The 24,939-nt window shown below is 39.5% G+C and overlaps 5 protein-coding genes across 10 annotated transcripts; 3 read left to right on the top strand and 2 right to left on the bottom strand.

The window, feature by feature from the left end:
- Positions 1 to 1,030: 1,030 nt before the first annotated feature.
- Positions 1,031 to 3,875, bottom strand: cxcr3.2 (chemokine (C-X-C motif) receptor 3, tandem duplicate 2). The gene is made up of 2 exons (XM_030073078.1): positions 3,735 to 3,875; positions 1,031 to 3,138 (listed from the first exon to the last, which is right to left on the bottom strand). Exons 1-2 carry the CDS (start codon positions 3,774 to 3,776, stop codon positions 2,044 to 2,046), a joined length of 1,137 nt encoding a protein of 378 aa, XP_029928938.1. The 5' UTR covers positions 3,777 to 3,875; the 3' UTR covers positions 1,031 to 2,043.
- Positions 3,876 to 7,569: 3,694 nt separating this feature from the next.
- Positions 7,570 to 8,615, top strand: cnfn (cornifelin). Its single transcript, XM_030073140.1, has 4 exons — positions 7,570 to 7,610; positions 7,751 to 7,876; positions 7,991 to 8,127; positions 8,482 to 8,615. The coding sequence occupies exons 2-4, from the start codon at positions 7,753 to 7,755 to the stop codon at positions 8,569 to 8,571; spliced, it is 351 nt and encodes a 116-aa protein (XP_029929000.1). The 5' UTR covers positions 7,570 to 7,610; positions 7,751 to 7,752; the 3' UTR covers positions 8,572 to 8,615.
- A 3,040-nt stretch (positions 8,616 to 11,655) lies between these two features.
- Positions 11,656 to 14,601, top strand: tlr21 (toll-like receptor 21). Its single transcript, XM_030072989.1, has one exon. It carries the CDS (start codon positions 11,656 to 11,658, stop codon positions 14,599 to 14,601), a length of 2,946 nt encoding a protein of 981 aa, XP_029928849.1.
- Positions 14,602 to 15,175: 574 nt separating this feature from the next.
- Positions 15,176 to 18,801, bottom strand: prr19 (proline rich 19). 2 transcript variants are annotated; one of them, XM_030073009.1, is made up of 4 exons: positions 18,682 to 18,801; positions 16,955 to 18,302; positions 16,515 to 16,657; positions 15,176 to 15,925 (listed from the first exon to the last, which is right to left on the bottom strand). In XM_030073009.1, exons 2-4 carry the CDS (start codon positions 18,243 to 18,245, stop codon positions 15,284 to 15,286), a joined length of 2,076 nt encoding a protein of 691 aa, XP_029928869.1. In that variant the 5' UTR covers positions 18,246 to 18,302; positions 18,682 to 18,801; the 3' UTR covers positions 15,176 to 15,283. The 2 variants fall into 2 exon arrangements, with proteins under 2 accessions (XP_029928869.1, XP_029928870.1); XM_030073010.1 differs by lacking the exon at positions 18,682 to 18,801 and adding an exon at positions 18,405 to 18,566.
- On the top strand, positions 18,788 to 23,176 carry pafah1b3 (platelet-activating factor acetylhydrolase, isoform Ib, gamma subunit). 5 transcript variants are annotated; one of them, XM_030073107.1, is made up of 6 exons: positions 18,788 to 18,818; positions 19,310 to 19,406; positions 19,646 to 19,735; positions 20,520 to 20,636; positions 21,211 to 21,333; positions 22,081 to 23,176. In XM_030073107.1, the coding sequence occupies exons 1-6, from the start codon at positions 18,811 to 18,813 to the stop codon at positions 22,339 to 22,341; spliced, it is 696 nt and encodes a 231-aa protein (XP_029928967.1). In that variant the 5' UTR covers positions 18,788 to 18,810; the 3' UTR covers positions 22,342 to 23,176. The 5 variants fall into 5 exon arrangements, with proteins under 5 accessions (XP_029928967.1, XP_029928966.1, XP_029928968.1 ...); XM_030073106.1 differs by having other exon boundaries at positions 18,796 to 18,818; positions 19,315 to 19,406; XM_030073108.1 differs by lacking the exon at positions 18,788 to 18,818 and adding an exon at positions 18,991 to 19,060 and having other exon boundaries at positions 19,315 to 19,406.
- Positions 23,177 to 24,939: the final 1,763 nt, after the last annotated feature.

The following is a 24,939-nucleotide window of genomic DNA, read 5'->3' as shown; positions in this document are numbered from 1 at the left end:
CACACATTATCTGATTTGATATGCGCTAATAAGGAATATAAGGAATAAATGCCAGAACAAATATTTAAACAGTGAATTAAAAATTAATTCAACTTTTTAATTTTGGCCTAAAATTACTGGACTAAGGATCTGCTTCATTTGGAGTGCACAGCTTCAAATGTTTTATCAGCCATGATCACGGTAGTATCTAGATAATACTTGAAAGGCTGCTTATATACATATTTTCTAATTGTTTAATGAGATACAGATGCATATGAGGCTGCTGACAATTAGCTAAACATATGCTTGGTTGGTTTTTATATTTTTCTTTGTTTGATCAGAGAAGGCTACATGTTTTAATTTTAGATCTTTATTCAAATATTTCAAGAGCATCATGATACCTCTTTCTGCAGTATTTCTAAGATAAGATTACTCACAAATACACATTCCCTAACAACCAATCACTGCAGGCATAGTGAAACGGGACATCATCCATAGCAACAGGGTCAACCCGGCCCTTTTCTCTTAGCTGAAGAGTTTTTGAAGGTCCTTTGTAAAAGTTGGTCTCAGCAGCTTTGTGAATTGCTTTTAAGAGGAAAGTTAGGAAGTTTTAATGATATTTAAGAGTACTTTTAGCGGTAAGATAAGATGTTTTGTGAATACGGGCCCAGGACATGAGGGGTAGAAAAAAGAAAAGAAAACCTGAATGACAGAGGTGAAGCATCTGCAAATCGATTTACCAGTCTTCTTCTTCTTCTTCTTCTTCTTCTGCTTCTTCTTCTTCTTCTTCTTCTTCTTTTTTTTTTTTTTTTAAATCTTTTCAAAACAAACATGTCACTTGCAAGGGCATGAACTCAAACCAAATCATAACATTTGGAGCTGATCCATGTATGTGATGCTGATTTGATGGTTTGTTTGAGTTTTGGCAATGGTACCACCAGTTGTGAGCCAGATGCACTTTTCTCCTCAGAGTGCTCTCACGGTCACTGCCACCTTCATTTCCTCCAATTAATTCTCTATGGAAATATTCCAAATTTATATTCAGGAAATTAGGCCAACTCCACGTGGGAACTCAGTTTATTAAGCCAGCACATGACAGTGGGCAACATGCACAACAACAGACGACATTCAACACAGTGATGTTTTTTTTCCCCATACATTGTGTTTATTATAAATGTTGCTATAAAAGGCTGTACATGGACATAACATTCAAACATATCAAAATAAGTCAGTCATGCTCATTTCTTCTTTTTTTCCACTGGACAAAATGCGGATACAGACAGATGACTCATTATTTCTAAACCGTCTGGGAGGATCGGTTAAGACCTGTGTCACAGAGTGCTTAGTGACCCATACTGATCATCAAGAAAAAGCATTAAAGGCATATTGGTTGTAGAATGATAATTTCAACACCTTATACCATCTTGTTTTTTGTTTTTTTTTGTTTGTTTGTTTTGTTTTGTTTTGTTTTTAAGCTGCTGTTACATGGTAAAATACAAAATACTTAACTGCAGAAATCAGTCGATAAAGAACAGCTACTGAGTGCAAGGATGTGAAATACAAAATGAATCTGACCATCAAAGCCACATCTCGACTCTTGGGTGCTGAACAAGCTTTTCTGCAGGGATGTGTCGAAATTCAGATGTTTCACAAGCAAGGAAAGTGAAGGACTTCTCACAAAAACACATTCTACGCAAGTACTGACATGTAGGCACTCGTGTACGCTTTCTTTTGTCACTTTGAGCAACTTGAGTCTGTAGTTTCAGAATGACAGAATGTTTTCAGAAAAACAAGACAAGTTGTTGTGAGTGGCACAGTCTATGGTCCGTGAAGCACAAGAGGAATAAACACATCACACACAGTAATCTGTAATATTTAGAGAACAGTTTTTAAGGTCTTTGTTTTTTGTTTTTTTGTTTTTTTTTTTTGTTTTTTTTGAACAGTGCTCCTCTTTTCTTTCTGAAATTCATTCACTTAGCCCCCTGCAACCCACACACACACACACACACACACACACACATTTGCCATTCATCTCTCTCTTTTCCCTTCTCATTGTGTCAAGGTTCATGCCATCACGGAGTAGGATGTGTTTTCGCTCTCTACGGAGCTGAACGATCCAGTGATCTTTCTCATCTTCCTCGGCCTCCATTCCACATGCCTGTGCCAGCCTCTCTGACCTAACAGCTCCTTGCACATCTTGGCCAGCTCTCTCCTGAATTTCACCCCCACAAATCCATACAGCAGAGGGTTTAGGGCACAGTGCAACAACCCCAGACTCTCAGTAACCAGGGTCCCAATGTCCACTGCACGGCCAAACAGGCAACCACCTTTAATCACACCCAGCCTCTGCAGGCTGTCTGCCAGCTGGAAGCAGTTGTAGGGTGCCCAGCAGAGAACAAATACAGACACCAGGGAGATGATGAGGCGGAGGGACTTGCGTTTTTGGCGGCGAGTAGCATTGCACAGTGACTTGAAGATCCGGATGTAGCAGTAGAGCATGATCAGTAGAGGGAATCCAAAACCAAGAACCATGCTGACCAGCTGCAGCCCCACCTGCCACTGCAGAGAGTTTTGGATGAACCATGTCTGGCACACTGGCTGGCCTGGCTGGCCCAGGGAATCCACCTCCACCACCTGCTTAAAGGTGATATCCACCGCGCTCAGGCCCAGGCACCCCACCCAGATAAAGGTGCACGCAATCTGGGCGTGGCAGGAGTTGCGCTTCCAGCCAGAGCTGATAGCGTGGACAATGGCCAGGTAGCGGTCAAAGCTGACACAGGCAAGGAAGAGAATGCCACTGAAGCGGTTCAGGCAGAAGAGGGCACCTGAGATCTTGCAAGCAGCCAAGCCGAATACCCACTGGTGGGCCCACTGCACTGCAAACAGGGGCAGCGTGAAGGCCAGCAGAAGGTCAGAGATGGCCAAGTGAAGGAGGAAGGTGTCAGTGAGAGAGAAGGCGCAGGCCCCTCCGCTCTGAGAGTTTCGGTAGCGCCGGAGCACACACAGCACTAGAATGTTACCCACTGCAGCCAGGATGAACACCAGGATGTACACCACAGGGGCATAGCGGCGTGCAAAACCATAGATGTCGTCTGGCATGCATGGGGCTGCATTGCTTGCACTCACGTTAGCAGTATAATTATCATAGTCGCCAAACTCCTGTCAGTGGAGAGGAAGAGTTTTGTCAGACATTTAAAACAGATGGTTGACGAGAAACCTGGAGTAAAGTCTTACATCAGTTCCAATTGAGGATGATAATCTGATAAAAAATTTATGTGAGGGATATGATTTTTAAGACAGAAGTGTATAATTAATGTACTATAATGTACAATAATGTACTTTGAACAAGGTTATAACACATACAGTCACATTTTCTACTTCCCAATGTTACTGTCTCTGTTGTTGTGCTCTACTCTGTGTCATTAAGTGGAGTTTGTGGCATGAAGCTCAACACATCTCCAAGTTCAAATGACTTTTTCCAGCACTTCCAGCACAAAAAAAAAAAAAACCTTGATATAGGTAGATATTGATATTGATGCGCTAGATATTACACATTAGTTGTGCAATAATTGAGTATCTAAAATGTCTGAGTGAACAGATGTATTATCTCCTGTATACTTTTATCTTCTCATGTTGTGGAAGACTACTTTATGTTTTTTTTTTTTTTTTTTTTTTTTTTTTTTTTTTGAAGGTTCTGCATGGATTTCATATCTATCGATTCTCATAAAGTGCAATGATTAAGAAAAGCCACTCACCCAGTAATCGTCACTGAATGTTGTTGGTGTGATCTGATCCATTTTGCAGCAAATAAAGAGGCAGCAGAACACCTGGAATCATCCGAGAGTACACACTTAAGCCTCACACAAACATCCCTTTTCACAGTCTCAATTTACACCACATTGGTCCACATAAGGAGGAATCAGAAAGGAGAAGTTATGGTTTCAGGAACCGAATCCTCGCATATTTTAGACATATACCAGCATAACTGGAGTGACTGTCTGAAGGAAATTGTGACATATCATAAAAGGGGCTGCAGCCAGTGAGTAAAAACATGGAGACAGTGCATGACTGATATCCTTTATGTGGGATTTGAAAAAAAAAAAAAAATCCTATGTTTGTGTTTTGGAATATGCACCAAAATCAGCAATGGCAGATCCCACTTATCATATATGAGAATATATAAAAGCAAAGTATAAAATTACTGCATGACTTCCAAATGAGACAGCATTGACTAAACGAACCTTCAAGAATCAGACCCCTGTCTTACACACTCTTCCCTTACAGGGTCTTCTAGAAGAGAAGTGAAAGTGCCTGGTTTGCAGGAATCACATCTAGAGCGTCACTCGGCTGCTTCTTCATATTCAATGTTTGCTTTGCCCTTGCACCCAAATCATGAGAAAATCATGAGTAGCCTTTTGACCAGAATTATCATTATTTATCATTAACTCAACAGCACTAGCTTACAGCCATTAATATGAGTAAGCAACAATTAAGTACAATACCTCAAAAAATATTTTTTTCTGAAAACAGAATGTGTATATCAAGAGGAGCTCAGACTCACTTTCTGTGATCTTGAAGGGGTACCAGCTAAAAAGCTTGGGCGGAACGAGAGGATGATAAAACACATTTAACTGGAACCTTACAGGAAATGTGAGTTTCTGTAAACATCTGATTAGATATCAGGGGGTTCATGAAGTGTGGAGGTGTGTGTGTGTGTGTGTGTGTGTGTGTGTGTGTGATTTCTTTTACATCATTTTACAGTATATAACACATCTTTGTGATAGTCATCATATTATTTATCTTAATATTGCAGAAATACTTCTTTTTCAAGCTGTAGAAGGAGAAAAGTCTTTCCTTTTTAACGAGAAGTTCCATTTTTGGAAGAAAAAAAAACAAAGACAGGGCTTCCTAGAATACATAAAACTAAAACATCAATTTCAAGGAAGTATGTTCACTTAAAAACAGTTGACTGAGATGTCTTCCAAAAGTCAGGCCCACACAACACAGTTTCTTCCATTAAATTGATGTTTTATGAATCCTGGGAAACGCTACCCAATGTTTTTTTTTTTTTTCTTTTTTTTTCTTTTTTATCATTTTGTCAGTTTTGGTTTTATCTCTATTTTGGCAAATCGTGTTTTTTAACATGATGATCCTCTCCACACTGCCAGGTGTAGCTACATCTATTAGAAGACATCTGACACTATATCACTGTTGGTAGATTTTATTTTTTCTGGTCCTAAATCACTTGTTACCAAACATTATCTTGTGAAAACAATTTTCTCATTGCTGCACATGTGTGATGTGGTCACACACCTGCAAGAACCACAAATGTTTGATGTCATGTCAGTCCTGTACAACTGCTGAAAGTCAAATCAACTCTTCAGACATTAGAGAGAAATGCGCCCAGTTGGTTTTCTCCATTAAGAGTCAGAGTCTGTTCACACTGCAACTCTTATGGGTTCTTATCATTTAAAATGCAATATCTGCTCTCGTATGTTTATCCTGATAAGACCCTTGATGATAAGCACTTCTGCTGCCTCCACACACAAGATGAGAAAGTAAGCGTGGGTACAATTACCAAAAACTTGTTTCAGTATTACAGGTTGATTTCTGTTGTAAAACAAAAACAAAAATGTTTTTAAAGTGAAAGGAACTTAACTCTTAATACTTGTGGTTGCAACTGTCTCAGCCAAGGATCCCCTGAAAAATTACTGTATTGCACAACCTCAGAGTTGTCACACATCTCTCTGCTATCCAAAGTTGTTCACTACTGTGTATGGGAAATGTGCAATATAAAAGAAAGACAAGTAGATAGTGTTGGGGTGAGGACATTTTTTTCAAACCCTGTTTTGAAACACATTTGGCTGTAAAAGCTAATCACTTTTGTACTTGTGTATAATGTTTCACTGTATTTTGTATAAAATCAAACACTGAAAAGGGAGGGGTAATTGCTGCTCAGACGTGGCCTCAGTCCTCTCTGTTATCAACACTGATTTCCCTCCCTTTGCCTCCTGTCCTGGCTGCAGGCTATTGTATATATTTCAATCATGAAGAAATGGAAACCGCCTTGTGCTTTACAGTGGTGCTGAACCAGATGCTGCACTCACAGTAAGACTGGTGTTCTGCACACAGATGGCAATTTAAATGTATAACAGTAATTATTAAGCATTTCATTCATTCAGGGTTTATCTTGGGATTTATAGCGAGTTTATCGGTGTCACAATAAGGAATTTGACTTGGCTTTGCCTGCTAACAAGAAAAGCATGAGTGTGTGAGTACAATGCACGGTGACACACCTGAGAAAAGCATGGACAAAATGACCTAACACCATCCAACTCCTGTTACCACGCTGAGCTTACCAGGCTACACAATATGGAACAATTTAGTCCAGTAGAACAGATCAGCAGGTTGTTAAACAATACACAATGTCTTACAGGAGCTTAACTCGAGACTTTTGAGGAACATACTGAGGCAAATCAAATTATTGAGTGATTAATGCCAAATAAAATGAGATATGTATCAGGTGATAAATGTGGCCCACGAATATTCTCACAACATGATTGTTATTTCTCATCTTAAAGTCTCCTTTGCACTCTTGCATGATCCTATATTCCTATTTAGTTCCTATATAGTATGCTAATAATAATGTTGGGAGGAAAAAAAATTCAAGATCCTCAAATATTTGTGTTCATAAGACGTGTGGTCCTTGCTGCAAATAATTTGAATCACTCTCATTTATTCACACAGAGTAAATACACGTTATAAATGAAAGATTAGCACTATTCCACAACAGTAGTGCCCCGTTCAAAACAAACCAAGTGATTTTTTAAATTATTTTTGCTTGTCCCCAGTTTGTCTTACACATGCTGTGTCATTTTCTGTGCATTTTTGCAAAATCCAACCACACATTGTTTCAAAACTAAGACAGTGTGACATAAAAGTGTATGTTATTCATAAATATGCACACAAAAGGCATTTTAGTCCTAACACGTAATGTGACATTTATTTCCCTGTCATGGCATCCCAGCTTGCATGTACTGTACATATATACATATTTTTTTGCACCCACCCATCCAGATACACTTGAGCATATGACCACGCACAAACACACCCACAGATATACACACATATCCACACAGACACAAACTGATGCCCTGTAACACAAGAGTACAAATTTTCAAAGTCGGCTCACGTGTTTGAAGGGTCCCTGTACATTTTTTTTTTTAAATTCTTCTTTAAGTAATCATTGTGAGGGCCCACAGTGTGTACACACACGCCATGCCTGTCATAAGGGTGAAGCCTATTTCATGAGTTGCTGAAACACAAATATGCACAATATAGCCACTTTATCCTTAAGTTACTGTGCACTGATAACCAACCATACATGCACCCTAATGAGAGGCCTGAAGCGCTCTCCACCCCAAAATCAAACATTAGAGTTTTGTCTTGACAAGGTGTTCATAGAGTCCATTGTGACATGGTTTGCCACACCCTCAGAATAGTTGAAATGTAAGAGTGACGTCACACTGGGTATAAGAGGGGACATCTTCAGCTGTGCACTCTCATTTGTTTACCCCATGACCGTCCGAGACATCTGACTGCCTCTGGGAACCACAGATTGACCTCAGCAGGTGAGACGCATGCTATCGTGAGCCAGTGGCAGACCTGTCATTTTTCACTACTTGAAGATCACTATTACTAAGTCGTGTTATGTTTTTGCACTTAATGATCATAACCCTCCCAATTCCTTGTTGACCTGTTCTGTTTGCAGCAATGGCGTTCCAGTCAAATGTAATAAATTCCCAGCCTCAGGTCTCAGTCACGAGCTACACGGTGTCCTCTGGCTCATCAGACTGGAGTTCAAATGTGTGCGACTGCTGTGAAGACTGCGGCATCTGTACGTCTTTAGAAATCTGTGCGGTTGTGCGTCCCAAACAAAAATGAAATGACACAATGAAAGCAAAATTTGCACAGCAGCAACATATTGTACAGATTTTTCATTCTTCTGCAGGTCTATGCGCAACATTTGTCCCCTGTATCCTGGCCTGTAAGGTGGCTCAGGACAATGGGGACAGCTGCTGTGTGCCTTTCCTCCCTGGTGCCATGATTGCTCTCAGGACAAGCATCCGCAGCAGATATCGCATCAATGTGAGTGAGCTCAAGGCCTATTATAGTAGGGGTGTAAATTCGCAGTTGGTTTATAACAGTTCAGGATTTCTGTTTTGGTTTGCAAAAACAGTACCCTTTCTAATGTTCTCTGTATTTTGTCAAACAAGTGTAAAAATACTTTCAGTATATTCATTAATTCATCAGCTGCGTGTGTGGTTAGATAGCTCTCATACAGTGGCTGTACACTGAACTTTGTAGGGTGTATATTTACAGACATGTATTATTTTAGTCATTGGTACTGTTCTCAAGCAAGCCCTGTCTCCTTCCCTGAAAACATTTTATTTTGATGAGATCATGATTTGTGCATGGTGATTTCTCTGTGCTTCCCCACAGGGCTCTGTGTGTGACGACTGGGTAGTCATGGCCTGCCTGCCTCTCTGTGGACTGTGTCAGATGGCACGAGAGCAGAAGATGAGAGGATAAAAAGCAAATGAAAAATGTAATGTTAAGTGTAGTTACTGAGGTTACAAAGCACTTGCTGAGTTTACGTCAGTCAGTCTGGACACTATTTTTGTTTTCTAAGAAGCTTAAACAGTTAAACAAAGCCAATATACACCCAGCGGCCACTTTGTCAGGTCCATCTGTACAATCTAATGCAGTTAAATGCAACAGCTCTGCCATAAATTCTACCTTTTAACAAAGCTTATAATGTTCAGTTTTTATTGACATTGTGGAGAATGTGTAAATTTAATTCTATGTTTATTATTGAGATTGTAGCTTGCAGAGATCTTGTGATGGACTACATTATATTGGGAGGGGTTTCAAATTTTTTGGCCGTCCCTATTTATATACAATGAGGGGGACAGAATATTGGAAAAAACGCTCAATAAAATGCAGTCCAGTAAAACAGCAGCACTAACTATGAGCTCAGTGTCAAACATGTAATTGAATGAACGCCTCTATTAGTGTGACAAAAAGAAAACCTGAGCATTATGGGCATCATAAAAGCACAACAATTGTACTAGATTGTATTAGACTGTGCAGGTGGACCTGATAAAGTGGCCATTGAGTGTGTGTTATGCAGTGTAGGTAACCTGTGACTCACTGTGATTAAATTGTATCTGACAAGCAAATCAGAGGAGGCATAGGCAGAAAGTGCTAATTGTGATCTCGATATTATAATACAGCAACAATAACCCTTGGCCTTTCAATAGTAAGTGCATTTCAGTGTATCTTATTTATTCTGGACTGTAATTATACTTGTAGGATGTAGCATTCTTACTCATATAATATAATTTTATTAAAAAATGTATATCATGTATTCATGTCATTTTCTTTTCAAATTATCACATTTTTTAAATACACTTTTAACTATCTGTAGTCATGTAAACAAAGTTATTTCAATAAAACCCATTTGACTAAAATCATGCTGTAGTTTCATTACACACAGAAGACACTTCGCTGAAAGTGAGTTCTCCACCCATCTTCCTCTTTCTGTGTGTTTATTTAAGATAGTGAGTATAGAGGGTGAGGCATGCTGGCAGCTGGACAAATTGAATTTCTTGAAAGGGTAAGTCTGATAATTGATATTTATTTGAGATTTGATAAATCCTTAAGCATTCTCTGGAAGAGAACATATCAGATAGGATAAAAGATGATGCGAGGATGGAAAATGATTGGGTATTAGAGACAGAATGTTATTATTTCCATTGATGTGAAAAAAAAAAACAAGAGTTTATCGTGTTTCTTATACAGTGGACACTTTTATATATTAACAAAACATCTCTGAGGTTCAAATAACAATTTAAATAAGATGAATAATGAGAGGATTTTTACAGTAAAAGAAGAGGGGAAGAGAACCGCTCATCGGTATCGGTGGTGTGCTGGCTTGCTACATCAGAAGAGGAGGGAAGCCACACAAAAAAATTCCATTTACAGTAAGGATAGTTGCAACAAAGATTTAACACAGTATTTCAGAAGTCTCGACTACTGATCCCATAAAGATAGTCTCATGATACAACTTATTCAAAATGTCTCACACCCACCTCGGTATCTTTCCATAAATTAGTTTTATGTAAGCAATTTCCTTTATGTTCATTGTACCCCCAGCACCTTTTGAATGACTGGATGATTGAGTGGCATCCAAAATTTTTGGTGTTTAGCTTCTGGACAGGTACTTTTTGTATGGTATTAAATGTGATCAGATTATAGTGAAACCAATGGAAGAGGAGGAACATTCCAGTAGACAGAAAAGAGATATGAAAATATCAAAAAAGGAACCAGGTTTTCAGTGTCACGCAACATTATAGTCCTTCATAAAACAGTTAAACATGGTGAAATAGGATTTGTTTCTCTGGGAAATGGCACACAACCATCAAAAAACATTTTGGACTTAATGCAGGTATACCAGCTACAGTATCATCTATGTTAGACTTACCTTAAAATAATTTAATATCTCATACCATTATGTTGAAAGCAATACTGCATTTGATAACAAGTCCAATGTTGTAAAGTGTTGTATTTTCTCTCTGACATTGCTCTCTCACATGCCACAATGTAGGTTTTGAGGAAGCTCTTCCTATCTTTCTTTTACGCCATGGAGACCTAAGTATGTTGACGGTTTGATCATTTAACTGTCACGGGCTTGCACAGTGTGTAAGGTATATTGTCAGATACACTGGAAAGTCACACAGTGTTAAAAATGCAAAAATGACAACAGATAAAAAATTTGAGAGGAGAAACCAAGGGCCAGCTTGTCATTTTTTCAACATACATACTGTATCCCCTGTTAAGATAACAAAACAAGAATCAGATGAAGGCTGATTACAACCTTAGTCCAGTAATTTTAGGCCAAAATTGGGGTCAACCTCGGACAAATTGCAAGAGAAGCAAACTCAGCTGATTTTGTATCCTCAGTATGTCCTGAGTGAGGGAAAAAAGTCCCAAGAAATCCCATTGGTGGAAAGTTTTGAAAATCACCTATTTATGACCACATATTACCAAAAAACACTGTTTTTAACACACAGGGGAAAGGGGTTCAAAATTTTACTTTCAGATATCACTATAAAAATTCACAAGTTGATTACACACACAAAGACAAGAAAAAAAGTCAATTAATTTGAATTACAAGTTCTTTGAATTATTCTGTTTACAAATGCATATCACACATTATCTGATTTGATATGTGCTAATAAGGAATATAAGGAACAAATGCCAGAAGAGACATTTTAACAGAGACATTTAAACATTTATATATAGTAACCTTTTAATAACAAGAAGTAAATGCCACAACAGATATTTAAACAGATATTTAAACAGTGAATTTGTATTGCCCTACATGTGAACCATACAGATTCAGTCGGTGGTAACTGACATGAACAAGACTTTATGAAGTCCCAGTCATGTCACACAATGCAATATGTCTTCTTCTCCTTTCCTCAGGTTCCTGAACACACATTCAAACCGGCACAGCATCTAATGGGACAAACGACACAGGACAAAGCTTAACATTGCTGGAAGAAATGTAAAGGACATTTTCTATTCAAATTTTTGCAGCAGTAAGACAAAATGGCAAGTCTGACTTATCAGCTGCTGAAGGCAGTGACAATTGTGCTCAGCACTGTCCAGTGGATTGATGGTTACAGCTTTGAAAACTGCTATGAAGACCCCCGCTCAAAGGGGAAAGCATTCAACTGCATCCATCGACTGGAAACGAACATGTCTCTCATCGTAGGTGACCTGCCATCCTTTGCCATAAATCTGACCATTTCAATGAATGCTGTCCAGCACATACCCAACAAGAGTTTTATTCACCTTCCAAATCTAAGATACCTTAGATTGGATCATAACTGCTTGACGACCATAGATGAACTGGCTTTCAAAAAGTTGTTCCAGCTTAAGAGTCTAAATTTGTCCTTGAACAACATATCAGAACTCAAGCCTTCTTTGTTTGCAGACCTTCACAACCTTACCTTTCTCTCACTGGCAAATAACAAACTAAAGCAGCTTCCCGTGAGCATTTTCGGTGGTGTCCTCAGTCTAGACACTTTACTCCTGAGACAAAACTTTCTGACTAATTTCTCAGTGCTGGCTGAATCTGTGTCACACCTAATACATCTGAAGAATTTAGATCTCTGCTTTAACAATTTTACCAACCTCAGTCACTCAAATGCTTCATTACCTGCATCCCTAACAATGCTGTATCTGTGTAGAAATAATCTCTCTACCTTAGCTTGTGGGTGGTCATTTCTCAGGCTGATCGAGCTGCTAGATTTATCATACAATCCTCATCTGCCCTCAAAGGCTTTTCAAGGTGTGGATTTGAGACAAACACGATATCTGCGCTTGCGTTCAACTAATGTCAGTGTATCTGTTCTTTTAAATGTAAGCAATGTCAAAGCTGGTCATGTAGATTTTTCTGGCATGGGTCTTAAAAGCAACAAACGGCTAACAGAGCTATGCACACTCTTGAGGATGAGGGTGCACTGGATTAAAAATCTGAGGCTGGGCAGTAATGGAATTAAGAATCTGAAAAGCAACACACTCTCCAACTGTCCTAAAATCACACAAAGCTTGGATCTCTCTCGAAACCAGCTGAAAAGCATAACTTGTCTTAATTTTCTCAGTGGACATAAGCACATACAGAGCTTCAGTGCAGAGCATAATCACCTCACCTCCCTCCCGTCTTGTACAGGGAAAAATATGCTTTCTTTCAAAAATGTTACAGAGCTGAGCGTCCGTTACAACCGCATCCTCTCAGTCAACTCTCATGCTTTCAATATTACACCCAATATTAAGACACTAAAACTCAACATAAACACAATTGCTTTTCTCCATCGTGAGGCACTAAAAGGGCTAAAAAAGCTTGAAACGCTCCGCTTGGACAATAACCTTTTAACAGACTTATTCAATGTCACCTTTGAAGATTTGCATAATCTGAAAACCCTTAACCTACGCAACAACCACATTTCTGTTATTTTCAATGGAACGTTTCAAAATCTCGGAAACCTGACAACCTTAGACCTTGGAGGGAATAAGATCACTCATTTTGAGGCATCTGGCCTTGATGGACTTAAAGGTCTGGTCAAACTTTATCTAGATGGAAACAACCTCAAACAAATCAACAGTGCCCGCTATCATGTTTTCCAAGACACACTTAAAGTGCTGGATCTACAAAAGAATCAGATTCGCTTTCTCACTGAAGACAGAGAGTCTCCATTTATGAATCTCAGCAAACTCAGTGATCTTAAATTGGACTGGCAAATGCCCTATGGTATCACACTTTTACCTCGTGCTTTCTTTCATGGCCTTTACTCACTGAAATCTCTGTACCTCAGCAATAACCGCATCTCTCATCTTGCGCCTGATGCCTTTGATCATTTGACGGACTTACGTTTCCTCACACTGGATAGTTCCTGTGTTGGGGTGGCACAGTTACAGCCGGGAGTCTTTAAAAATCTGAGGAAACTGAAGACATTGATAGTGGAAAACATGGGCATTCAGAATTTCTCAAAGGCAGTTTTTGGTAATCTTACAGAGTTAGAAATCTTGCAACTCAACAGCAATGTGATGCGCAGCATTGATGTAGATGCACTTGAGGCTCTCCCTAAACTCCAATACCTTGACCTACGTAAGATTCCTCTAAGCTGCACCTGTGAGAACAGTATTCTGCAGAACTGGACACTAAATAACAAAAGGGTCCAGTTAGTTTATCTCTACAGTCTGCCATGCCAATACGACAAAAAGTTCAAATTCTACAACTTCGATACCAAGGTTTGCTACATAGACCTAGGGCAGTACCTGTTTTTCTCCACAGCTGCTGCCATCTTTTTATTCACAGTCATTCCTTTGCTTTATGTCAAACTTTACTGGAAAATGAAGTACGGCTATTATGTGTTCCGTTCCTGGTTCAGTGAGCAGTGGCGCAGACTAAGGGAAGAAGAGGAAAATTGCAAATATGATGCATTTGTCTCCTATAACTCCTCTGATGAACACTGGGTACTAAACCAGCTGCTGCCCAACCTGGAGGGAAATGGATCTTCCTTTAGACTTTGCCTCCATCACAGGGACTTTGAGCTAGGCCGTGATATCGTGAGCAACATTGTTTCTGCTGTGTATGGCAGCCGCAAAACCATTTGCGTAGTGAGCAGGAATTTTCTACAAAGTGAGTGGTGTTCCCTGGAAATCCAGTTGGCCAGCTACCGACTCTTTGATGAGCACCGGGATGTCCTCCTGCTTGTGTTCCTGGAACAAATTCCCGAGAGGCAACTATCATCCTATCACCGCATGAGGAAAGTCATGTTAAAGAAAACTTATCTGCAGTGGCCTGGATCAGACTGCACTGACCCGGTCCAGGCCCAAGATCTGTTTTGGAATAAGCTACGGAGGGCATTGAGGAAGGGCAGCATCGCTGACGAAGAAAAAACAGACAAAAATGAAGGTTGTGTGGTTGCTGAAGAGACAAAATGTTTTGCAAATAAAACATCTGATGAGAACTATTACTTGCTACCTTAAAAAAACATGAACATTTCAACTGCAATTTTAGTTTAGTTTTCCAGAATGTTCCAGAATGTTTTTGTTTTGTACTGTCAAGTATATTTATCACATGTTTTTTGTAATAATTTTTGCCCTTGAAAACTGACTTATGGTATAGGGAGAATTTGTCAAAGTGACAAAAAAGTGTAACGGCTGGAAAAGACTTAAAAACAGCATCCAAAGATCAACAAAAAATATGAAGAATACAAGCATGAAACAGCAACTTCAATCAAATGTTCTGTACATAGTTTAATTATAGAGTGATCATTTGCTTAATGTGGCACTATATAAGCTTACAAAGCAAAATTTCACAAACATGTTTCCTGCATTTCCCTACATTTTCCCTGCACTGTAGTCCAGACATACTCAGTAGTGCTTTATAAAGACTTGTTTTGTTAGCATATAGCAATCTATATTAAAAAGTGTTCTAATGATGCAAGTGATACATCATTGTGTTTCTTTGTCCAAGAGTGAATGTGGAAAAAATAAAGATCTCCATCATGAGGTGTTAGAAATAACACTGACCATAACTGAATATTACAAAAAGCCTTGATTGTATGACATGCGATTATTTATTCTAACATAGGATTATTGACTTTAACATAGGATTGCACAAGCAAATTATGCACAGACATGTCTCAACACAAAGTCTCATCATATATTAGTAAAGTCTCATAGGAGGGAAGGACCAGTGCTCAGGGCTAGGAAAGGAAGGAAGGGTTGATGAAGGGCCACTTTCGAGCATGTGAGATGGGGGGTACTGCATCATGTCAGTATGGTGGGATTTGAGGGATGGCCTGGATGAAGGGCAACTGAAATAGTTGAGAAGGTAAAGCCGGCTGCTGTCCTGAGGATCATGAACTTGAGCAGAGGAAGAAGGACCAAAAGAAAGCCTGTTAGTTTCATCAAATGCATCTTGATCCGGGGGGAAACGCCTTGGCTCTGATTGACGTCCATCTGGCAGCCATGCTGGGTAATGAGGGAGAGGTCGGTAGGCACTCTCACTGTATCGAGGCCCAGCGTTCCTTTTTGTCATGGTCTGGCTCAAAAAGCTGCTTTCAAAATAATCCAACCTAGCTGACTCTCTCCTTGTTACCAAATTGAACCTATCATCCCAATGCTGAGGTGGTGAGGCTTGAACTCTCCCATGTGGAGCCGGACATGAAGGAAACAACTGATCAGGTGTTGAAGTCCCAGAGGGCTGAAAGTCCATGTGGAATTGAGAGGGGGAATCCGGTCTGAGCATTTCTTCCAAATGATCACCAACCTTCTCCAGACTGGGGCTTGACATCCATTCTGCAGTCTTCACAGGAGACATTCAAAAATGTTTTACACAAATAACATTTCCAAATATAAGAACTGTGAAATTATCTGACAACAGTAGATATATTTTAATAGGGAAAAGATAACAGTTGGGTTATATATTAAGTGAATATAGCTTATGTATTGCATTGCCAGGCAACTATCTGAAAAAAAAAAAGAAAAAAGAAAAAAAAAACAGGTAGCCAGACCATGTTATTTAATTAATTTATTAACAGTAATAAGGCTGACTAGCATGAACAGACATCATAATTCTAGTTAAATGTAGTGTTTTTTTCCCTTAATGTCTCCTTGAGCTAACATGGTAGACTTTATGACACCAGCAGTCTGAACAACAGCAAATTGCTGCGGCCAAAATCAAATGTTTTCTGTCTTTATTCAAATCACCAGTGTAGACACTGCATCTTTCATTACTTAAAATTTTAATAATCCTTATTTTGCAGTGACACAAGTGTCAGAAAAGTTATTCATTTGGGTCCCCAAAGACGGCTGTCCACTGGTCCATTAGCAACTGTACACAATGCTACTTCTATTCAGTTTCATCTTTATGGTGTAAACACTAAAGCTCTCACCTGGTATAGTCTTTGGTGTGGTTTTGATGGAGACATCCAGTTGCAATGTCGTTGTTTCCTCCTCCTTTTCAAAGGTGCTGTTTTCTGGGTCGCAAAATATGACTGATCTGTATTGCCAGCTTGAAACTCTGCACTGAAAGCATCTGAAAGTAGGAGGGCAAAATGTGTACTTCACATACTATAGCAGCCATTTCAGGCAGCAAAAACAACAAATAAAAAATGTGGGTTAATTCAAGACAATATTGTTTGTCTCTTTAAAAGCTCATAGAAAGATTGAAATAAATGCTAATCAGTTTATTACACATGTGCATCTCTCCATGCAGGGCACTTTAAGTTACCATAATATGATTTAAACATTTACAATTCCTTTTAACAAATTACAATATTTTATATATTTTGAAAATGAGAATATCACAATCACTGAGCACCACAGTGTTTACCTGTTGGCCACAACCCATCTGTATCCATCGTGGATAATCCTTTCTCCTGATCTTGGACTGCTCTTGTTGGGCTAGTACCAAAACGGATGTGTTGCTGGACTTTGAGGAGATTTTCTTCAAGCAGTGGCCCATGCCTCTCCCGCAGGGCCTGCAACAACACCTCCCTGCTTTCTGCAGCCAAGTTTCTTTTTCTCTGAAGTGGTGACTCTAGACAAAGACACAAACGCTCCGCCACAGCACTGACAGAGATAGATATGCAATCCAGACCATCGCCCTCCTGGTGTACGGTGTTGAAGCTGTCACTGGTTGTCACTATGGGTGAGCTGGAGAGCAAAAGTGGGTTTGGACTTGGACCACAAATCTGCATTTGGAGGTGAGGAGGCTGTTGGTTCTTCAGGGTGGGTTCCAGATTATGGGAATTTAACAGGGCCTTGACCTTGTTCCGTTGCCTCACATCTTTTGTGCTAACACAGGGAGTCAGTTCTGACTGTGTGTGATTTTCAGTCATGGCTTTCTTGCCTTTGTTTGCCAGTATACCAGAGGCGGCATTTGTAGTTGATAAGGTGTCATAATCACTTTCAGATGTTAGATCAAGTTGGTGTTGTGGTCTCTGTCCAGGTGTGATGTCTGATCCCTGACAATTAGACTGAAATGTTGCCTCTGCTTTCCCTGGGCAAACCTCAGGGGTCTTGGTAACTAGATCATCTTGCTTCTCAGGTAGTGTACTCTCACTGGTATCAGCAACCACCATATCACTACTGGAGCCAGGAGAAGGAAGGTAAGATGTTGGAGGAGGATGAGAGGCAGTCATGTTCTTTTCCCGTGTTTTCCCAGGTTTTTCCAGCTTCCTCTGTTGGCTTAGCAAGCGTTCAATATCAATAGATTTCACTTCATGGTTGAACAGGCCATGGTGCCCAATTAGGCGGCTGTCTGTGATGACGCTGGGCTCCTGGACAGCAGGAAATTTCTTTGCAAACTGCGCATCTTTCATTGGTAGACAACGTGAACTACTGTGGCAACTGTAATGGAAACATGTTTTTGATTTGTCTTTACTGCTTTGTTGACGGTGGTGGTGATGGTGAAGTGATTTGCTCTTTGGCACTCTTTCCTCACCTCTCGCCTCAGTCCTCTGTTTGCGTGTTTTCAGTCTTTTCCTCCTGTGCCTGAGGCTGTGCTGCCCATCTGTCCCATTGTAATGATTTGAACATGAGCAGTTTGAGGTAGACATGTTGTCTGTGGTACATTTTTTACCTGTTGTTTTTAACTGCTTTTTGAAAACATTCACAGACATTTTGTTTGTCTGATAACACTCTGCCAGATGAGGGATGGCTCATGCCGAATTCGATGTCTGTAAAGAGATAAATATAAGCAAGTCAAGTCAAGAATCTGTAAGGTAGTTTTTTTTCACAGCGACCTTTGGGAAATGTAAATATGCAGGATGCTACTGTACCTTAACATGTTCAGCAATCCAGGTCATATTGAGCATAATGGGAACTTATTTAGCAAACTGTCTGCGTTAAAAGTGGTCAATTTAGCGATGTCGTTAGCCCCCAGGTGCACTTTACTTTGAAGCACACGTGGAATAAAGTTTGTAATTGAAGCCGCCACTAAATAACAGACACTGGCTTACAACGTGAGGAACAAATGGAAAAAAACGTAAATTTGTCACAAGCCACTTTAAATTAATCAGTATCATTTACTGAAATAATTATATCAGCGACGCTTACCTAAATGTCCCAGTCGTTTCTTGCAGATTTTAAATCTCGCGTTGCTCGGCAACGAGCCGCTGATGGGTTTTGTGCGCGCAGTCAGAACTCCCACGAACACGCAGTGCCGGGCGACTCCACTCAACACCGATGGGGAGGTGAAAACATTTTATCTCATATATTCAATTACGTTTTAAAAATTATATACGTATCATTTTTTCATTAACTTCAATTAAATTTTGGCTTTTATTACAATAAAACGTGAAATATTGATAAATGATGACCATAAATCTGAAATGCAGAAAAGTATTGATTTTTAGTGGCCATGGCGGCCAATGGTACATTCAGCTGTAGTGAAATTTTACTTCCAGGAACTGAATTAGAAGACCGTAAAACTACGGTATTTTGTTGGGATTTTTTATTATGGTATATTCAGTAAAATGTTGTTGAATTTAACCACTTTATTAAGATGTGTCCTTTTAATGGGAATAACACGCTGTGATATGATCTAATTACCATGTCTGCTGCTTGTGCCTGACAGTTACCGCACTGTTTATATATTCGGTGGCGTATTAGCGTATTGATTGAACGTTATGGGTTTGATTTCATTGCATGTTAGCTCAGGGGGCTAACGTGGCTGTTTTTCCAGCACAGATAGCGAAGTGATGAGTGCGGGAGACCCAAACCCAGCCGCCACACCCACTCCTTGTGAAGACACCCAGGGAGATGGCCGATGGATGTCTATGGTGTGTGTGTCTGTGAGAGTGTGTGTGTGTGCAATGTCAGGCTATCCTGACATTGAGTACTTATGTTAACGATACTGCTGTGATGTTACGATGCATACCCAACACAGTAATACACAAACATACACTTATATTGTTGTCAAAAATTCCAAAAATGACAGCACACTGGTAGGATATTTACTGTACCACATACTTTTTTATTGACAAATGTATTGTTGGTTTTTTTCTATCACTGTGTGTAGCACAACCGGTTTGTGTCTGACAGTAAAGACAAAGAACCTGACGTCCTGTTTGTTGGAGACTCCCTTGTTCAGCTGTTGCACCAGTTTGGGGTAAGTTAACTGATAGTTAACGCTCCTGTTCCCTCCAAATTTCTCAATTTCTAAAAATCTATTGGGGTCAATGTGTCCCCAGTAATTTAAACCACCAGAAAATGGTTAGAATAAAATTCTTCCCAAGTTTATGTGCCAGGTACTTTCATATGTCTTGTTGATTATCTAAATATCCCTTTAAACACAGCTATACACTCCCCTTATACATCAAAGTTCCTGTGGGAGTTGTATTTCTCCCTCCCAAATGTCACATCAACTATCAGTGGCTCTCACACTGCTACAGGTGTGTTCATGTTAGGTTAGGACCCTAAAGCAGAGGTAAGTTTTTGATGATTATACTGTAAATGGCATTTTTGTAGTTCTTCTGTCATCCAAAACAACCAAAACAAATGTGTGTAAAATGGTGATATTTCTTAATGTTTTGTACAGCTAAAACAGATAGACTCCAAAGAAACACTGTTGCGTACAAAATGTGTGCAGGACATGGAAAACCTGCCATCATGTTAATTTTATGTTTATCCAGTTTTCCCAATTAAATTAGGAAAAGTAATTAAATATGAAGCAAAAAAGCAAGGTTAATCGTGTCTTTAGAGGCGTAAAACATTGAATGGAGCCAAATTGACTTCAAAGATAATAGGAGGGTTAAGGTACTTTTATGTATATAGTGCTGTATGCCGATACAGTGGCAGGGAAATTCCATAGCAATGTGGAAATATTCATACTCTCAGTCCTTATCAGCATATGGACTCACTGTAGGCTCTTTGTCATCATCCTTTGTCTGCAGGTATGGCGGGAGCTGTTCTCTCCTCTCCATGCCCTCAACTTTGGGGTGGGCGGTGATGCCACGCAACATGTGCTGTGGAGACTGACCAATGGGGAGCTGGATCACATCAGCCCAAAGGTCAAAATCACTGTCATGACCAGAGAATATAACAAGAACACTTTTATTTAGATAGATAGTTAGATATATAAATAGATAATCTTTAATTACTGTTGGTATTTATGTCACAAAGCCTTTTAAAGACCCCATGAAATGTGCTCTTATTTTCTAGATTGTTTGTATTTCCTGATGAAACAGGATGCTTGGGTGGGACATAGTGCAGGAAATGATCAGTCACAAGTGCAAACCACTAGGATCTTAGTTTGGGAGAAAAACACAATTTTATTTGAAGGAATAAGGTGGATGAGAGAGGATGTTTACAGATTTATGAAGGTTCTGTTGGTTGAAATTTTAATTTGCACCCACTACTGCAGGATGATGTCATTATTTAAGATGCTCTGTTTTACAAGAAGTAGAGATCATATGAGGACATTTCATGGGGACTTCAAGTTAAACAGTAGTCTCAAAATAATGTGATGATGATGTTTTTTTTTTTTTTCCTCCATGTTCAACACTTACTGAACTCAAATTACAATGAAATAAAATGAGCTGTCATTTACTTAGTTAATTATGTGCTCCTTTCTACTTTGTCCAGGTGGTAGTGCTATGGGTAGGCACCAACAATCATGGTCAGACTGCTGAGCAGATCTGTGGAGGCATCATGGCCATTGTCCAAGTGATCAAGAACAAGCTACCCCAAGCTCACACCCTTGTACTCGTAGGTTTCCCTAATACATTTCTTAAAGAAATAGTTTACAAAAAAAAAAAAAAAATGAAATTATTATCCCCTCAACAGCATGCACACTGTTAGGACCATCAAACGCATAATAATTTAGCCTTCATAGCTCAGTCTCAGCCTTGAGGTGGGATGAAGTAAATATCAATGATTGGGGATCATTTATGTCATTCCAAAACATGCCAGGTACATGAGAGGAACGAAATTAAGTACTTAAGGTCCCAAAGAAAACAGGAAACATCAATTACCAGCAGACATACTGCTATACTGTACTACTAAATTATAAAACAGTACTATAATAACAACACTATACAAAACAAATAAACAATAATATTGGACTAATGGTGTAATAGTTTGTCTATAAAACATTTTGGTTATGCTTTTGCTGTTTGATGATTATTTTATGTAGAAGTTTAATTATGGGCTGAAACTGTTTTTAAATCATAATCCAACAGTTAACATTGCTACATCCAGGGGTTTCAAACTGGTGTCATGCAAGCGAAAACTCCACCAGGTGATTTCACTGCTTACCCCATGTTCAAGCAGAGAGAAGGGACAACTCAGTGAAATCACCTGGGGGAATTTTTGGTTGGAATGAAAACCTGCAGCCTCTTGGCCCTCCTCTTGGCACCAGTTTGACTAGGGTCCTCATTTAAATCGACCGTCTGAAAGTTTGCATCATTTAACAATAACAATAGACTTTGCTGTGCCTGTGCATCTGTTTCCCAGGGGATCCTGCCCAGGGGTAAACTGCCCAACCGCCTGCGAGAGCGCAATGGCCAGGTCAACATGCTGGTCCAGGAGGCAGTGTCCGCTCTCCCCCATGCCTCTTTTCTTGATGTGGACCCTGGTTTTGTCCACTCCGATGGTAGCATCTCCCACCAGGACATGTATGACTACCTCCACCTGACCCCTCACGCCTACCAGGCTGTGTGCCAACCCCTACATGCCCGTCTCAAGTCCATGTTAGAGAAGCCTGCTGAGAACTGAGCAACAGCTAACTATCCACAGACTTACCAGGGCACAGACTAACACTACCGCAGTGGTCCTTGGCCCTGTTTGTGGAGAGCATCACACTGTGTTATTAGCTTATGCACACCTTGAATGATGGATGAAATCAAAGATAAAATGGGCTGCAAGAATTATATGTGCAAGTCCTCTCCATGGCCAGGGTTTGTGACCACTGTTGCTATTAATGGGACCACAAACTATTTTGTGTTTATGCTGCAATCACAAGTTAAATGTGCTGCACTGTATGCCAGGATATGTCTGGTGAAAGAAAATATATGAGAACAGCCCCCACTGGTATACTAAAGAAAGCCCCATAATCATCAATTACTTTTATTTGGCATCTGTTTTATTTGCTCTGATGTGTACTCATGTGTTTATGAGCATTCCAGTGACCTTTTCTTTCTTTCTTTTTTTTTTTTTTTTTTTTTTTGTCCAATCATGGTTATCAATTGACCATTATCCTCCACTTTTTGTTTATTATGCCACCTTATTTTATTGCTGTCCTTTCACCTTTGCTTCCTGTTGCAACTGTCACACTTGCTTACAATCAGAGTAAGGATTTTGATTCGAGAAGCTTTGTTTTGCTGCCAAGGTATATGTACTTGAGTTGGTTGTTAAGATGTTGTGTGGGTGTATCTATAATTGCTTGTGCTTGAAGTTGAATCTCTTCCTGTAGTAGGCATAAAGCCTGTCAGACTAAATAGCATATGAGTCTCTTGGAAACGGATTGTGTTACTGAGCTTGAATTATGTTTCAGGGATGGCTGATTCGGTGATGTAAGTGATGTAAGAATGAATTAAACATGAAATCAACATGTTTTTGTTTCTGTTATTGCTTGCTAATATTCAGATCAATCATTGTGATACTACTGAGTGAGATGCATTCATTGTCACTGATGCAGTGCTACATGTTCAGGCTTACACACTGTTATCCGATCACTACACATCAGGGGTGCACATACTTGGAGTAGGCTACCTAGAGACACATTTCTCTCAGTTGACTTTGTAAGAACCTGAGTGTTGATCCAAGCTTGAAGCAGAGAAATATAAATCAAGAGCAGAGACATCCTGAAACTTGATCTCAGGTCAAACACGTCTCACACAGCCTTTGTCTGTGCCCTTAGTAGTTCTTTCAGAGCATAACTGATGATAGGAACGTCTGTTGCATGAAATGGTCATGCCACACAAGAGTGCTGATCTAAGATATGCAATGTACCCTATGAATCACAACAAACCGTCAAATTAGGCTGACAAATGCTCCCTTTGCCTGGTTTCATCACTTGTTCTTAAAATATTTAAGCATGAAATTCAAAATATAATTTCACACATACTTTTAGCACTCATACTTTTGGATAGTGATGAAATGTTTCTTGTGAAAGTTAGAGCGCAAAGGTACAGTTGGCATTTGAAAGCTCATTTCATTTCTTCATAGTGGAGGTCGGTGTTATATGGATCCCACACTTTTGCACTGTTGTGCCTACGAGCAGTTACTTAACAGAGTGATCCATTGTTTTGGCAAAGGTGTCTTTCCACGGAGGCATAACCATAGTAAACCACTGGACTGGAAAGATGCAGGCTGGGAAAAATATGCTTCACAGAATAGTGCCAACCAATGACATGCTCATTGTTGTAATTCAAGCTACCAAGCTTTATAAGGAACAACAATAGCAACCATTTCATTCCCTCAGTGGGACCTGAAGTTGGCAAACATTTACATTTATCTGGATTTACAAGTACTGGCTTTACTACAGAATGGAATCAAGGACATTAATGCTGTGCGTTTTTACACTGGCAGCATTCATTGAACATTGCCAAGGTACTGCATACTGACTATACACTCTATAGACTATACACTTTTAAAAGCAACTTTGAGAACATGTACATGTATTTTGTGATGTCTTTGTTTTTCTAAGGTCTTCCTGACACAGATGAACTGTCTTTGACTGTCAGCACACCTACTAATGGTACGTATGAAGAAAATATTTTCTACGAGGATGTGTAAGTGTAAGTAATTATTGATTTCTTATAACTTCACCTCCTTCTGCTTGTGTTTTTAAATTAAGTTTAATAAAAATGTTTGTTTTAGCCTCCTCCAGTGGACAACCATTGGAAACGGGTGATGTGGCCAGCACACCCGGACAACCTGAGAGACACCTGTGTGAATGTAAAGGTCTGTGAATACCATCCATGTGTATAGTGAAGACAATAATTAAAAACATTTTGGCATGTGTGGTTCTGTAAGCATAGTCTTAGTACGAGCAGGGTGCATAGAATTATTAAAAGTGATAAGAAAGAAATCTAGCTTGACACAGGACACCAGCCATTTACAGTCGTGATTTTTTTTTTTTTTTTTTTTTTTTTTTTTTTTGTCTTTGTGATGTGATATGTTTGTGTGACTCAGGGAGGAGAAGAGAGGGACTTAAACCAAGCTGCCTTTGTCAGCATTCTGCCAAACCCAACTGCAAGCCTGGAAAATGTGAGTTACAGACAGATTTAAAGAAATAAATTTAAATGCTTAATTTTCTTGAAAATGAAAACAGTGTTGTGTAATCACATATCTAGCTCAGTTTCTTGATCG

Source organism: Myripristis murdjan, chromosome 16, assembly GCF_902150065.1.
Source record: "Myripristis murdjan chromosome 16, fMyrMur1.1, whole genome shotgun sequence".
In the NCBI taxonomy this organism is placed as follows: domain Eukaryota; kingdom Metazoa; phylum Chordata; class Actinopteri; order Holocentriformes; family Holocentridae; genus Myripristis; species Myripristis murdjan.
The sequence above is the reverse complement of the archived record's forward strand: the minus strand, read 5'-3'. Positions and strand labels throughout refer to the sequence as shown.